The sequence below is a fragment of the Bos taurus genome, chromosome 13 (assembly GCF_002263795.3).
Source record: "Bos taurus isolate L1 Dominette 01449 registration number 42190680 breed Hereford chromosome 13, ARS-UCD2.0, whole genome shotgun sequence".
NCBI classification, from domain to species: Eukaryota; Metazoa; Chordata; class Mammalia; order Artiodactyla; family Bovidae; genus Bos; species Bos taurus.
This window is the reverse complement of record NC_037340.1, coordinates 32,150,672-32,167,138: the sequence shown is the minus strand read 5'-3', so window position 1 is coordinate 32,167,138 and position 16,467 is coordinate 32,150,672. Positions and strand designations below refer to the sequence as shown.

General features: G+C 37.8%; 1 protein-coding gene across 2 annotated transcripts in view; it reads right to left on the bottom strand.

The window, feature by feature from the left end:
* Positions 1-4,464: 4,464 nt before the first annotated feature.
* Positions 4,465-16,467, bottom strand: part of STAM (signal transducing adaptor molecule) — a 63,330-nt gene continuing 51,327 nt past the window's right edge. The window contains exon 13 of one of the 2 annotated variants that reach the window (XM_010811112.4): positions 4,465-13,425. In XM_010811112.4, coding sequence (XP_010809414.1) covers positions 13,200-13,425 — 226 coding nt within the window. In that variant the 3' untranslated portion in view covers positions 4,465-13,199. The remainder of the gene's footprint in view (positions 13,426-16,467) is intronic. The other variant, NM_001076842.1, reaches the window with a different exon arrangement.

Sequence of the window (16,467 nt, the reverse complement as noted above, 5' to 3'; positions counted from 1 at the left end):
ACTTTTCCTGTGGGACACCATGGCCCTAAAATTATGCTCGAAATAAGATGCTTGTCTTTGAGAATAGAAAAAAGGTGGCTTGACAGATCAACACCATCTCCTTTTCCTTTTTTTTTTTTTTCCTGGACAATGCCAATGACTGCAAAGTATGAAAGCCTGCCTAAATGATTTCCTCAATTGACTCTCTTGTGTGTTTTGAAGAATTCCTATGGACTGTAAGGAAAGCATACAGGTTCTGTGAATTTAGCTTTTCCGTGTGTTCAGGAACACAATATCTAAAATCTGCTCATCTTCACAGCTCCCGACTCTGATGGCAATATTGGGGCAAAAGGGTCCATCAGTGGGATGGGCCAAGCTTAGGGCAACCCTTGATGCCTAGACTGAAAAGTTTTAAACAGATTTTACAGCACAGGGGTTCACAGACAGGATATATAGATGGATTTTAAGTATCTCTGAAACACCTGAAATTATATGCAGCACTCTAGGTGGGGGCATTTTTCTGGGGAGAAGATCCAAAGCCTTCTTTATCTTTTCAAATGTGACTGTGACCTCAGAATGTTTGTGGAAACTCAGGCCAACTGGATAAGGAAACTTAAGCCAAAAGAAGGTTGCATATTGTCAGCATTTTCCAAACCAGTGTTACCAGGAGGATCATCTGGGGCATTTGTTAAATTGCACTTAATTCTCTTCTCCAGGAAATTAAAATTGAATCACTTAAAAAATTTTGAGGGACTCCCCTGGTGGTCCAGTGGTTAGGACTTCACCTTCTAATGCAGGGGGTACGGGTTTGATCCCTGGTCAGGGAGCTAAGATTCCCATATATGCCTCACAGCCCCAAAGCCAAAAAACAGAAATAATACTGCAAAAAAATCAGTAAAGACTTTAAAATTTTAATTAAAAAAATCTTGATATGCATTATGATTCATTGCTTCTATCTCAAAAAGTAAATTAAAACAAGAAGGCAAGTGGTAAACCCCAGTATAGCACGTCAGAAAATTATCAGTAATTATGTTCTATGACATGCTTATCCTTCAGATTCTGTGGAGACACATCCACTGCTGCCCCTATGTTGGGCAAATCCAGAATATTTCACATATTAAGTAAATCAAAATCCTAAAAACTGATGTTTTTCAGATGTCATGAAAAACAATAAATCACAAATTGATGGTTCTGTAACATTCTTTCCCAAATAACCTGTCCGAAATCCTAATCGTCAAGAAATGTCTACTATAGATTTTTCTAGATTCAATCTCAGCAGCACCACCTACTGATAATTTGAATTCAGTACTTTATATAAACTCAGCAATAGGAAAATTAACCAACTAATTGGAAATCACCTAGAACATGCTTGGCTTTTCATAAAATATGTATGATAATTTAACTGACAGAGGAAAGTGTTTTAATATTTTTGCAAGTGGTGAATCAAACTGCATTCAATGACAAGGGTTGCTTCAATCATGCAACAGATTGAATACTTATGTTCCCTGAAAAATTTGTTGGAATTCTAAGCCCCAGGGTGATGGTGTTTGGAGGTAGGGCCTTTGAGAAGTGATTGGGAGAGAGACCCATTGTGAATGGGATTAGTATCTTCTAAGAGAGACGCCAAGGAGCTGTCTCCCTCCTTTCTTTTGCCATGAGAGGTTATCATGAGAAGACAGCTATGAACCAAAAAGCAGGCCCTCACAAACTGAATCTCCTAGCATCTTGACCTTGGACTTTACAGCTTCCAGAGCCGAGAAATAAATTTGTTACTTATGTAATTTCCATCTCCCCTCTGCTACAGTATTTTTTTTTTTTTGGCTTTGCCATGCAGCATGTGGAATCTTAGTTCCCTGAACAGGGATTGAATCCATGAACCCTTCAGTGGAAGCATGGAGTCCTAACCACTGGATCACCAGGAAAGTCCCCTGGCTATGGTATTATTACAGCAGCCTGAAGGGACAAACACACACCCAGATATGTTTCTACTATGTTGGCTATTCTCCATCCATCTCCTCACCTGTGCTCCCACCATTCTGTATTCCAGTTGGGTTTGGCCAGTGAGATGACTAGCAAGAAATCAGAGGGCAGTGGGAGACACTAGGGTGTTTATTCCTCTCGTCCTTCTCTCCTGACCACTGTGCCATTCATAGCTCTGTCCATCTGTCCCTCCTCCTCTAGTCCAGCTCTCACCTTGTGTTGCTGTGTAACACTTACCCCTCTTGACTCAGAGGTCCTGACAGTAAAGGATGCCTCCATACCCTTGCTGGCTCCTTCAGTCTTCAGTTAAGGAGTTCTTTTGCAAAAGCCTGTTTAGTTGACCTCTTGTGTGTAATCTGACTTTCTGGCAGGCCCCTGACAGGGACACGGAGCTCTCTGGAGACTCATCGTGCTTACTGTAAAACTGAAGTGATCACTTACTCAACACTTAGGTACCTGAGTACAGTGGAAAAGATATTGCTCTAGGTACAATACACATAAAAATATGAAAAAGATTCCACTATTAGGAATCTCCCATTAATGAGAAGTTCATATTAATAGACATACAAGGGGTTTGGGTTGACTGAAAACTTCAATGATTCCACATAACTATTCTAATTTCTATACATAGTATCACTAATCTTAGGTATCAAATAAGTCAGCCTTTTAGCTATCACGTTTAGCTATCACGTTTCCACAGTGCCCTAAAAGAGTTTCACCCAGTTTATCACCATCAGACTGGAACCTTGTGGTTTATTTAAATAATCTTAAATAAGCCAGCTGGAAACCTGGAACCAACTACTTAACCTGAAAATGTGTATTTTTACATTCTAATGAGGTAGTCTCACCAACAAATGTTTACTGTAGAGTTCTTCTGTGGGACATAAACACAAACACACACACACACACACACACACACACACACACACACACACACACACAACAAAATTCTGCCTTTATGTGAAGATTCTGGAGAGAAGGGGCTGCCTCATTCTCCCCTGTAGCTTCTGGAGTTCCTATACGTTAGAAAACGAATCATCATTTTAATGACAAGCTGATGAATAAGAGCACAAACTTTACTTAGCTTTGAGCCCCAGCCTTGCCCCCATCTGGCTGGACAACCTTGAGTAAATTACCAAACTCTGTGCCTTGGTTTCCTTTCTTCATCAGCCCACTTTAAATGAGAGATTTGAAAAGCACTTAAGAGTGGTACCCATTCTACAGTAAGAACAATGCAAGTGCTTGTTTAATAAATAAAATTAAAGTGATGCCATTTTTTCACATCACTGCAGGAACAGCAGCTTGAACAGAACTTAAGACATAATTCTCTCATTTTATAGATGATAAAGCTGAGGACCAGGAAAAGTTAATGCAATAAGCCAGGGTGGAAAATGTGACTGACGGAGATATCACCCCTAGGAGGCTCACTCACCAACACAGCATGCTTTAGAAAGAAATGCAGCAATTTTGTCCAAGAAACAAAACTCTGATGTCAAAATGAACCTATAAATGACCTGCATTTACATCTCCTGATTTATAAAAGTATTTAAATAAGTATCTACTAAGTGCTATGAAATATAAAAATTTAGAATGCAGTAAACCTGAAAAACCTGGTACATGACTCAAAAGTCAGCCAACTGAAGGTCAAATCGATAGTTAATTTTTAAAAAATCAGTGGAAATAATGGCACGATGGCCTTGCCCATTTAACTCAGAAAATGATGGTTTTAATTTTCCTCTGTTCTCTTTTTTTGGAGGGAGATGGCAGAGTTGTCAGTCATATAACCTCACAGATTGTACTTCAGCAAAACACAATTCTTTGAATCTGAACATGCTCACATGCTCTACTGGGATCCTTTCGACCTTGTAAAGAGGAAAGAACATTTTATATCCTAGATATACCTGATTCTTTTCCAATACTTAAAAACATATTTTTTTTAAGTTAGAAATAAATGGTGACTAGCCACTCACCCTCCATCTCTAAATGACTTTGAGAGTCAGTATGGATATAACTGCTCTTTGGAAAACAAAAACTTGTTGCAGGAGGTGATACAATAAAGGAACAATGTGAGCAAAACGCAAATTTCCAGGAGAAATTTGTCCAGGAGAAACAGTAGGTGAAATGCAGGCTTTGTGGCTTTTGAAATGTGGCTTTGTCCAGGAGAAACAGTAGGTGAAATGCAGAAGATGCACCCAGATAAACTGAGTCGTGCAGGAACACGCAAAACACCTGCAGAAACAGGCAAAACCCACATGCGGGCGTGCCTCACCCCACCACCAGCAAGCACCCTCAGCTCACCCGGGGCTGAGTCACACATACCCAGATCTGGTGTCACAACGGGCTCTCCTACTCTAGCAGTCCCTATGCCCATCTGCATGTTAATTCACAAATAAATCCTTCCCATATCCACTCCCAAAGGCTCACGTCAGGTCTTTGTCAAGGTAAAGCGTCATATTTACTGTAATGTTCATGTCTTCGTAAGCCATTTAACACACGAAACGGTGCTACTATTTATATTAGGTTCCTATTTTTATTCTTAAGTATGTTATTGCAGATGCTTTGCAATGTTGTGCCTCTAATGGGTTTTTCCCATAAACTCTAAGGCTTTTTTTATCGTGTAGTAATGCATGCTGCATAGTGATTTTTAGGACACATAAATGCCCAACAGCAGAATTTCCTGTATTCTGAGCTCCAGGTCATTAAAGTTACAACATTTTAAATCCAATAAACAGGAATTATCTGTGAGAACCACAACCAGTCTTCAGGTTTCTCTTCAGTTGATTTCATTCTGCATACAATTTTACATTTCTCAAACCACAGTTCTTGGAATAACTATCTAGAAAAAAATGAGTTATACACAGCATTTGACTAATAAACATGTGAATTACTAGATATAAAAAAGTTTAGAAATAGGACTTTCAAACGATACTATACATAGTAATTTAGATTATTCTACTCAATTTTAATAATGCTCACCTCTTGGTCAAGAATGAAAAATACTTGAGTTTTTAATCTCAAAATGTGTTTGACAAAACTGTTAAAACATATTACTTAAACTCAGCTCCTTCAGCTATTAATCTATCCTCCTTTGCTTAATTTTTGAGACCAATTTCCCTGACCATTGTGAATTACAACATACATAAAACAAACATTTGGTATAAACTAGACACTTACTCAATTTTAGTGCTCCCACTGAAAGCATAAATAGAATCCTGTTCCAGTAAGTATTCTTTAGCAAGTAAAAATTGGAGAATATTTTTTTTTGGAAGACATTTTTTGGTTTTCAAATAGACAAATCAGCATAGTTAGACACAAATGCTGAATAAGAGTTAAAATAAAAAATAGAACTTTACTCCCTTCATACTGAAAACCTGAAGGAAATGATTCTCTTTCAAGTCCATGAAAGGCATGCAGAGGAGAGATACTCCTGTTCTGTGGAACGAAGTAAAAGCACAACACTTTACCTTACAGCCTAATAAAGTTCCATTCCGGACACCAGAAGTCTTCCTGTTTCAAATGCATATTTAACTTAACTGGAAGGAAACCCACTGGCCTACCTGCTCCCCCTCCAAATAAATTAAATTTGGCAATCATGTCAATGAAATAAAAGTATCCTGATGTTTTGATATCAAATTATTTCACTAAGACCAATTAGAATGTAAGTAATCTTTTAAAAATAAAAAAGAAACATTACCTATACAAATACAAAATTTATTTTCACTATGACATAAAATAAAGAACTTTGTCTTTTTTGTTTGTTTGCTTGTTTTGGTAAAACCTAACCAGTATTCACTCTTGAAATTACTCTTAAAAAAATCAGCATTAGATAGCAAAAAAGATTCTAAAAAGGAACCGACTATTCCTGCTGGGAATATAACACAACCAGTGATAACAACTGGAAATTCTGTCTTTCCCCTCTATAAAAAGCTTATTTACTTTCTGTAATACTTGACAAAAACCTTTTAATGAGATTCCATGAAATATCATAAACTAATTTAGGAAAGAATTTTTAATGCCAGCAGGATATCTAATTTCCTGACGTCCAAACAAGAACACTACAAAAAAAAAAATTCGTTTTATTTTTGAAATTGTCCTATATAACTATGTAAAATACTGTACACATGTAACTGACATTGACACATAAGACAAAGTTGGTTAGAAAAAACTAACCTTTAAAAGCTAATGTTTATGTGTATTAATAACTTATAATCACACAATACATTTTTCTAGGTCAAATATTTGTGATGCAAAAAAATAATGACATTGCTGATTTTGTACCTTATTTGGAATATTAGAAAAAGACTCGCTCAGCCTGTCTCAAAGATGGAAGCTCCTAGTTTCCACAGTTCTCCAGCATTTCAGGTGATCTGCTTATTTGGTAAATAAAACAGAAAAAGTATACATTGGTTTTGTCACCATTCTCACCTCGGTGAGTCCAAGGGTACTATTCTGCTTACAAGAACATCAAAAGCAATAAAATTTCATAATAGTCTTAGTCTGTTGTTGCCTCTCCTTTAGCTTGAAACAAGATACAAAAACAGTATATGCTTCAGAGCCATAATTATTTAATTTTTCCTCCAAATCGGCACCAGTGAAAGTACTATCAAGTGAAGGTGCTTCTACTCAAAGCGCAGATATTCCTCATGGGGTCACACAAACATCAACAAAAGGCTCAGGAGTCGACTAACGCAGGGGTCCCAACCTCCAGGATCTAATGCTTGATGATCTGAGGCGCAGCTGATGTAATGATAGAGTGCACAATAAATGTGAAGCGCTTGAATCATCCTGAAACCATCCCCCTGACCCTGGTCTGTGGAAAAACAGTCTTCCACGCAACCGGTCCCTAGTGCCAAAAAGGCTGGGGACCGCTGGACTAACGGATATCAGGTATCCCAGATTACACACAGGGACTGTTACGACCATATGCTGGGAACATGTTCCCAAGTTTCTGTTCCTTGTCTGCCTCTGAGCTGTGAGGTAACAGCAGTGGCACAGATGAGCTGTCAAGGCTGAATGGCGAGAAGGCTGAGGCTCTGAAGCACAGAATTTCTGCAGGCTTCAAAGGATCATGTAACAGTTATACTAAAGTGACAATTTATAAATAAGTAGAAGGCTGGAGAGATTCATCGAACTGCTAAGAATCACATATCTAGCAAGATAATTCTTTTGACAAAAGACATATCTGGGTTAAAATCTGAATTCCTAAGGGTCATGAACTAAAATGTCCACATCATAGTAGAATAGAACCCCAATAAACTCGTGAAACATAATTTAGTTCTTATTCTTTTCTTCAACCAGAAGTATCACCACATACTTTACAAAAAAACCCATGTGGTCAAAATGGATACAATTTACAGTGCAAATACTAAAACCATTTGTTTTATCCTGTGCCATCTACCATGTATAGAAATGGGCTTGCTATAATGAAGCTTCTTTGGTAAATATTTAGTGAATTTACCTGTATTCTTCACTACAACTTCTTTAGTCATGTTTCACAACTCCTTTAGGGTTACCATATTTTAAAACTACAGAATATCAAACATATTAAATTGAAACATTTTTTTTCCCCTCTGAGGGAAAAGGAACAAAATTCAAAACCAGTACACAAGTATTTTAATCATACCATATGGACGTTTCATATTTGGCATCTTAAAATACCTTCCAGATAGTATCACACACAATTAATCAAAAACATTCTTAATTGTTTACATACTAGATCTCTTTTTGAAGTAGTAAGATATGTAATTATCCTGCACTTAAGAAATTTCATATAGCCTGACACAGAAACAATGGATTACAAATACTGGTTTTTTTTTTTTTTTTAAGCCATTAACGAACTGAAATAATATGAGGGTTTAAACCAGCTACTTAACAACCTGATAGTGTATATTATTGTAACTTGCATGTGTTTCTAACTTTACTCTGGGTATAAATTTTACTCAGCCTGATTCCAATTTGGCAACCAATCTCAAGTAAAAACTAGATTTTTTAAAAAGGAAGTACTTCCCTTCCCTTAAAGTGATTTCAGTATCTTAATAGAAGATATGATAAAAGGTAATGAGTCTTTTAAAACAAACATGCCAAAATGTACACACCCTAAAACAAAGTTCTATACTTGTTGATGCCATTTCTAAAATACTTAAAAGCCACTGTGAGTGAATCAGGTACATACAAGCTTGAGAAAAGCTGATTTGGGTTTGAATGGGGATAGAAGGGAGCCAATTATTTTTAAGGGTTCAGATTTTCTTCATTGACTCTAATTGCAATTTGATAAGAAGGACACAAAACTACTAAGCATTAGTGGACTGAGCACACAGCCTCTATTTATACAGAATAACCACATCTGAAGGCTCAAAATGTTCACTTATATATACACTTTTCTGATATGAGGTTGAAAAATTTAGATTCACCACCTTTAACCATAAATCACATAATTCTGACTAACTTTTGAAGGGTTAAGAAAAAAGGACTATAATGAGAACAGAGCATCAAGTAATAAATAATAATTAACATAAAAAAAAGAGCGATAAATCCAGAATGTGGGACACACTAAACGACAAACAGGTTTGATCTTTAAAAAGGCAAAAAAAAAGATTAATCTAGACTCATAGAGAATAAAGGGACATTAAAAATGTGATCTATTTCCTGGAATTTAAAAAAACTGTACCTATAAAACAGGGATTATTAGGGATGTTTGATAACAATTATATTACAAAATTGCTGTTAATTTTCTTAGATGGGATAAAGGTTTAGGTTATGAAGGAAGAGGTATTTATCTTTAACAAAATACATGATGAAATGCTTAGGTATATAGTTTAGTGCAAAGTCTAACTTTGTCTATTCACACAATATAGTATATGTGGATATGCACACAGAGACACACCTATATGCAAGCATGAATACACATACACACACATATATATATAAACATAAAGAGATAAAGCCAATGTAACAAAATGTTAATGATTCATGAATCAGGTGAAGAGTACTCAGCTTTTCAATATATTACTTCAATCTTTTTATAACTCTGAAAATTCTCAACATAGAGAGCGGCTGGGAAAAGCAGCACTTGTAGTATCAGATGCTGACTTCAAATGGCCAACCTAGTATCACAGTACTTTCACTCTGTCTAATCGTAACCTCTAAATCAGTGGTCTCCAAATCAGGCAGATACATTCTAGGGTACCGACTAATGAACCAGAGATAAGCGAAGAAATATCAGAATTTCTATTCATAATTTTTCCTCTTATCCTTGTAAGATTTCTTGGGTTTCATAATGTACTACACGTATTACTACTGTAGAACTTGTACCATTTGTAAATACACATATTTTGAGGCCATAAACTCAAAAATATTTGTTACTGATGGCATAAGATAAAAAAATCTGAATATACTCTTTTCTAAAATACACATAACTTTCTTTAGTCTATGAACACCAAAAGATATTAGAACCAGTTCCTTTCATGTTTATCCAGGAGCTTACTGACACTTAATATGTAATCCTTATCAGAAACCCTGACTCGAAAAGAAACAGGAAACGGAGAATAATGGCAATGGCAAGTATTAACATAAAGCTAGGAGTAGGAAAATCAGCAAAGAACAGTATGAATACAAGTTATCACCAATAAAGAGTTAGGCTTTGTTCAATAAGGAAATCTGTATGGAAACAATATTTCTGAAGCTAGAAAAATCAGGGGGTAAAAATAATCTCAAAGGAAGACCATATAAAAAAAAGTGCATAAAATTCAAGGCAGTTTTGATTAGAAACAGGGGCTGTAATCATAAATAGCATAGAAAATAATCTAGGGACTTCCCTGGTGGTCCAGTGGTTAAGACTTCAACTTCCAAAGCACGGGGTGCAGGTTCGATCCCTGGTCAAGGAGCTAAGATTCCACATGCCTCATGCTCATAAAAAACAAAATATAAAATAGAAACAATATTGTAACAAACTCATTAAAGACTTTAAAAATGGTTCACGTCAAAAAAAATCTTTAAAAAAAGAAAGAAAATAATCTAGGTATTGACAAGAACACTTAATCATGATTCTAAAATAAAAAGATAACTGAACATAAGGTCTTTGAGAAATAGTTAAGTTTTTTTCTTTACGTTTATTCTAAAGGGTACAAAGATTCATTGACAATGAAAAACTTTTTAAATTAGAAAATGCTATGATTTTGTTATTAAATAAATAATGATACAACAGGACTCTATAATTGCTAACTGGTAAGATGAGAAAAAGAAAACAGCGATTTTAATGTCTTAAATGAAAATTTGACCAATTATACCAATGGACCTCAATTTAGAAAATAACTGTATAGTTTTTGCAGTTGCAGAGTTTATCATATAGGACACTAATTTATCTTTTATAAACTTGAAGCCTGGGACTAAAGATAAGTTTCACGCTGAATTATACATGTGTCATTTATGAAAACTATGAGAAAAGAATGCTAGGGGTCTACTAAGCATTTTAATTACAAAAATTAAGAGGTATAGAGACAAACTTTCAGAAGAAAATCTGGCACAGAAAAAGGTTCCTCATGAGTAGGAGAGACAGTAACAGCAAAGCAGGACCACAGAGTTAGGGGAAATGAGGGGAAGGATGCACCATGTGTTATTACCAGTAGGTGGGTTTAGGACACTGATGTATTAGCCATCTGACTGACCACGAGGTTTGTTGGCTACTCTTGCTAGACAGTAACTGGGCAGAATTTTTCCATTCAGATGTCACTGGCTTATGGATACACAAACTTTATAAAACTTTATAAAAGTAAAAAAAATTTTTTGCTTTTACTTTATAAAAGTAAAAAAAATTTTACCAAGAAGTAAAATTTGCTTCCCAGAAATTCATTTTATAGCTAATTTATTTTATAAATAATTCAATTCCCTTTAAAAGGGGACAGCTACCTGTTAAAGAAAAATTTTACGAAAGTGCAGCACATACTCTGGTTGCAGAACAAAATCACTGTGCTTCTAATTGGTCCTTTTCTATTTCTAGCCTTGCCGTGTCACCTGAAAGATGGAAAATCCAGTGCTTCCTTTTCAGGGGAATTTTTTCCATCTGGTATTTTCACACCTAGTAAGTGAAAGCTTTTTAGTTGCTGAGTGATGTACAGCTCTTTTGTGACCCCATGGACCATAACCCACCAGGATCCTCTATCCATGGGATTTCCCAGGCAAGAAAACTGGAGTGAGTTGCCATTTCCTTCTCCAGGGAATCCTCTCAACTCAGGGATCAAGCCAGCATCTCCTGCTCTGCAGGCAGATTCTTTACCGCTGAGCCACTGGGAAAGCCTAGTAAAAGAAAACTGCAAGCTTATAATATAGTATTAGTTTTAAGTATTTTTAAGTATTCATCATTTAAATCTTTATAAAAGCCTAGTAATATGACTAGGCAAAGAAACTTACACATGCCTTGTAATAAGGGTAGCCTTTGTTCATTTCACCATTCTTTGACTTTTACAAAGCAAACACATACTAGAGAATATGTCATTGATTTTACAGCACAAAGCTATCAAAATAAAATGGGACAATGATACATTTTGCCATTGGTATTGGGGAATTTATCAAAAGAGAAAAATACAGTATGAATTGAGACAAAGTGTATCACTTAAACTATTCAAATGGCTATGAAAAATATTACAATCTTTTGACAATGTTTAGCAAAAACCAACATATTAAAAATTTTTAATGTAAAGTTTAATTTAGAATTTTAAAATTACTGTTTGAGGGCAATGTACTCTAAACTCAGGAAGGCACAAATTAGATATAAGATGGTGATTTAAATTTGAACCTACCTTGAACCTACCTCAGAAAATACAAATTAAATCTTCATTTATGGTGTGAAACCTGTTAATAAATCAATTCATTTACTATGGTACTCAATTCTTCAGTTGTTTCAATAATAGTGTTAAATAACACCACAACTAGGGAAATCATAAATATTTAAGGAGATTAAAATATCAGTAGAAAACATATTTCATATGGATTAAAAGAAAAAGCATTCACTCAAAACTACTTCAGAATAAGAAGCCAAAATAATTCCATTCGGGAACTTTAAAAGAGAGGAGAGAGAGAAAACAGCCTATAAATCCAGTTTCAAAGACAAGAATAAATATACAAACTGTTAAGCAAAGCCAGGAACCTCGATGACTTTGAAACATCTACTTACACTTATTTTAATGAAGAATTAAAGGATACAATATGTTAAAGATAAGACTAGCAGTGGAATAAGACAGATGAATTGAGTTTCACCATCGCCTAAATAATTACAAGAGACTGAAATTGTAGTGTAATTCATATTCTCTTTCCAGTTTAAAAACTTCTATCCTTTGCCTCTATCTTTGGTGTCACTGCCACCAATAAACACAGTATACAGCTTAGAAACCTAATTACTATCTTTGACTAGGAAAAAGTAAATTGACATTATCTCTTTAAAAGTTAAGATATAAAAGAATGCAGTCCAACTTGACTTTTGTCTCATGGTCCCACAGTATTCTGATATATCATGCCAAAATGTCAAAGTGTAAAAGGGAACATCATCATTTGCTAGAAGTGCACCAAAAATTTAGCTACTGTACGCTGGTGTGATGACAGCTAGTAGTATGCAGAGGCTACAGAATGACATAACATATGTGCATTCAGCTCCCAATTACTCCCAGGAAGGTTCAGCTGAATGGGAAACTGAAACGGGGACAACATAACACCTTCATGTACATATGCTACAGTTTTGTTCTCTTGCAGTTTAAAAGGATAGTGTAATTATCTTCAATTTACACAAAACATTATGAAACATGGTAGCTGTTCATGATTAAAATAAAATAGCAATGTCAATTAATTTAACAGTGTTAAATATATTCACATGATCACCACTCGTGATTCAAAATGGCCAGTAGTGAAGTTACACAGCAACCTATGTACACAACGTTTGCCACAACAGTGTTGGTAAGATTGACTCTGCAGGCCAGGTGATTTTACGAGACAGATAATCTTGCATTGACCCTTTCATATTATGAAAGGAATTATATGTTGTAAGTAGTTTCATTCCTCACAGGGGAGGGGAGGGGAGACTCTCTAAAAAGTCAGTGCAAATTGAAGAGGGATCTCCCTTCTTGAACATTGGAACGTGTTGACCAAGATACGATTCCTATAAGCTGAGGGTAAACCAATCTTAAGATATTAAAGAATCTCGTAACATTGCCATTGGCGATCGGCGGGTATTTGCCACAAAGGGGACTCCAGTCCTATAGCAGAGCCTTCTGGGAGTACGGCTGCTGCGGCTGAGGTGGCTGCTGGCTGCCCCCAGGCTGGGGCAGTGTGGACGGTAATGTATAGTTCGGCACCTGGGACAGGCTGGTCCCTGTGTTCTGGTAGATGGTGACGTCGGGAGCAGCTGTGGCAGCAGGGGGAGGACTGTACACTGAAGCCTGGCTGGGATACGTACTTCCCGGGACGGAGCTGACCATTGTGCTGTGGAGGGGAAAGAACACTCAGTTAGGTCAACACTGACTTACACAGCCATTCAGAGATCAATAGCAAAGCTGTTCACTAAACAGTTACTCATTCAAGCGATCCATTCCATTAAGTATTTATTAAATAGCTAGAATGTGCCAGACACTGCTATTTGAGGCACCGGGATATCATAAAGGAAGAAAGGGGAAAGTCCCCACCATCATGGAACTTATATTCTAATAGGAGGAAAAAAGATGAGAAAAAAAGTGTGTAGTATGTCAAGAGGTGGTGACAAGAGGTGATATGAAGAAATACAGGGACTTCCCTGGTGGTTCAGAGGTTGAGACTTTAGCCTTCCAATGCAGGGGGTGAGTTTGATCCCTGGCCAGGGAGTTAAGATCCCACATGCCAAAAAAACCAAAACACAAAGCAGAAGCAACATTGTAACAAGGTCAATGAAGACTTTAAAAATGGTCTAAATCAAAAAAAGAGAGAAAGAAACAAAGCATCCCAGGAGGACCACTAGCTCCTCAGACAAGAGATTCCTGTGGATCCAGATGGTGGGGGAGGGCACTCAGATACAGCAACACTGAAGGAGAGACCCGAAAAGAGCGGGAGGTGGTGACACCGACAATCTAGGAAAAAGGGCACTTCAGGCAAAGAGGACAGCAAGCCTGTGCGAAAAGGCCAGTCGCGTTCAAGAGACAGCAAGGAGGCCTTGATGGCTGAGCAGAGTAGGCAAGGGCAGAGTGGCATGAAGTGAGACAGCAGAAACAGAGGAGAGGAGCCTGCGTACACAGGCCCTGTAGACTGTGGTCAGGATCCTGGCCTGTGGCTGCGGGGGATGGAAAAACACTGGTTGGCTGTGGACAGAAGAGCAATCGGGACTTTGCTGGTTCAGTGGTTAAGAATCCGTCTGCCAAAGTAAGGGACTTGGGTTCGATCCCTGGTGGCGAACTAAGATTCCACATGCCGAGGGGGAACTAAGACTGCACACCATAACCAGAGAGCCCATGCGCTGCAACTGCTGAGCCTGCGCACCACGAGAGAGGCCCACATGCCACAACCAGAGACGTCCACGTGCTGCAACTAGGCAGAGAAGCCCCTACGTGCCGCAGTGAAGACCCACCAGTCAAAAAAGGACAATGTGACGCGACGTGGTTTTAACAGGCTCACCCTAGGGTGATGGAAGTCCAGAAGAGTGACAACCAGAGAATTGAAAATCTATGTAAAAGAATAAGAAACTGTCTGCTAGATATGGACCGAGGGACACTAAAATACCTGCCCACCAAAAACACAGGAAAAAAATTCCTCTTGACTGTGATTTACAATTAGAAAGTTTGAGTCAAACATGTCATATACCTCTATAGTGTATACTTCCACCTCCATTTTCACTACTTCCAATTTTGTTAGCGTATGTTTGTTTTGCCATCAGTTTTCTCATTCAAACACATACAGATGCACATGTACCTACACACAACTGTTCCTAATATATCTTTTTAAAAATTGCCTCAAGGTCTTTGTGAAGACTTTTCCAGGAACTGGAATATATAACTCACTGGCCTAACACAGCCCTTGAAACTCCCATCAAAACATTTATTTATCAAGTATCTACTGAGCTCCCACCAGGTGTAAAACTCTGTGCTACACAGTGTGGCTCTGAAGGTGACAGATCCCACTCCAGCTCTCAGGATACAACAGCCTAGATGGGGATACAGACAAGACGACAGTGCGCTGGGGGCCTGGGACAGCAACAGAGGAGCACCAGTGCTGGCGAGGGGGAGAGCGAGACAGCCTTGGACAACGATGGAGCTAAGAACTAGAGAATGAGCAGAACAGCCACATGAAGAGGACTCAATATTTTGATATTAATGCTCTGCCAAAAGCACCTCTTGAAATGCACCTGTGTTTCTGGAGAGGTGATATTTACAGCTAGCCAATAGCCAGGCTGGGGGATACAGCACAGGCCATGGGTCCAGGACAGGGGTTCATGTCCAGGTGGCAGGAGAGGACAGAACAGTCCCAAGCCAACAGCGACACGGCACTCTGACTCTGCAGCACGTACTATCAGAGCAGCTCATTTACAAGGATAATACCTCAAGGCTCTGGACTAAGAGATCCAAGTAGCCTTCAGTGACAAGAGCAACTAGAGCCGCAAGTGACAGGGTCACCGAGGACCAGCTGGGATAGAGCAGTACCTCTGGACAAGGCTCAAGTTTCTAAGACCTTCCTACTTCATTCCCGTACACTGGCTCACTTCTCAACAATTTTCCACCTCTACTCACTTTGATCTAATTTTAAAGTAACATGTTACTCTCCTAAAAGCTGCTCCCTACTGATTTCCATGTAAGGGTATTTGGTTTTAACAGACTGAGAATTAAAAAAAATAAAAATGTCCTTGGACAGACCGAAAGGGTTCCACCTAACTTTTCCGCTAAACTCTGTAACCCTGTAGGTGGTACCGTCTTCTGGCTGCTGTCATCTGATGCCTGTAACAGGCTTCCCCACTACCCTCCTTCTTAAGGTACTTTTAGAATACAAGATGTGACCACAAAATCATGTTTGGCAATCCCTCAGCATCCCTAGAGTGGGGCTCCTGAGCTTGAACAGTACAACAGTGAAGGAAGGACAGGAGCTCTGAGATGACTCCAACATGGATGGAGGTTCCTAGAAATTGTGCCTGTGTTACCGAGAAACTTCTGTTGTGAACTCTTAAGTCTACCTGTCTGAGTCAAAGGAATGACTTTCCGTTAAAGTAGAAAAAGCATTCATAAATTATGAATAATATAATGCATACATATAATCATTTACATGATGGGGCATTATATGTAAATGACCAAAACAATGAGCCTGACATTTCATCATCAGCTACCTGCCCCATGAACCATGGGGGTGTCAGCTTCTTATTACTGTCTCCTTCCACGTGGTTTATTATGCTGTGATATATATATACTAACTTCCTACCAGGGTAAAAAGAAGGAAATATTTGCTTCTAAGATACAGTTCAGAACTATAAATTGTAAAGGAATAATCAAAGAACATTTAGCTTTTTATGTGAAA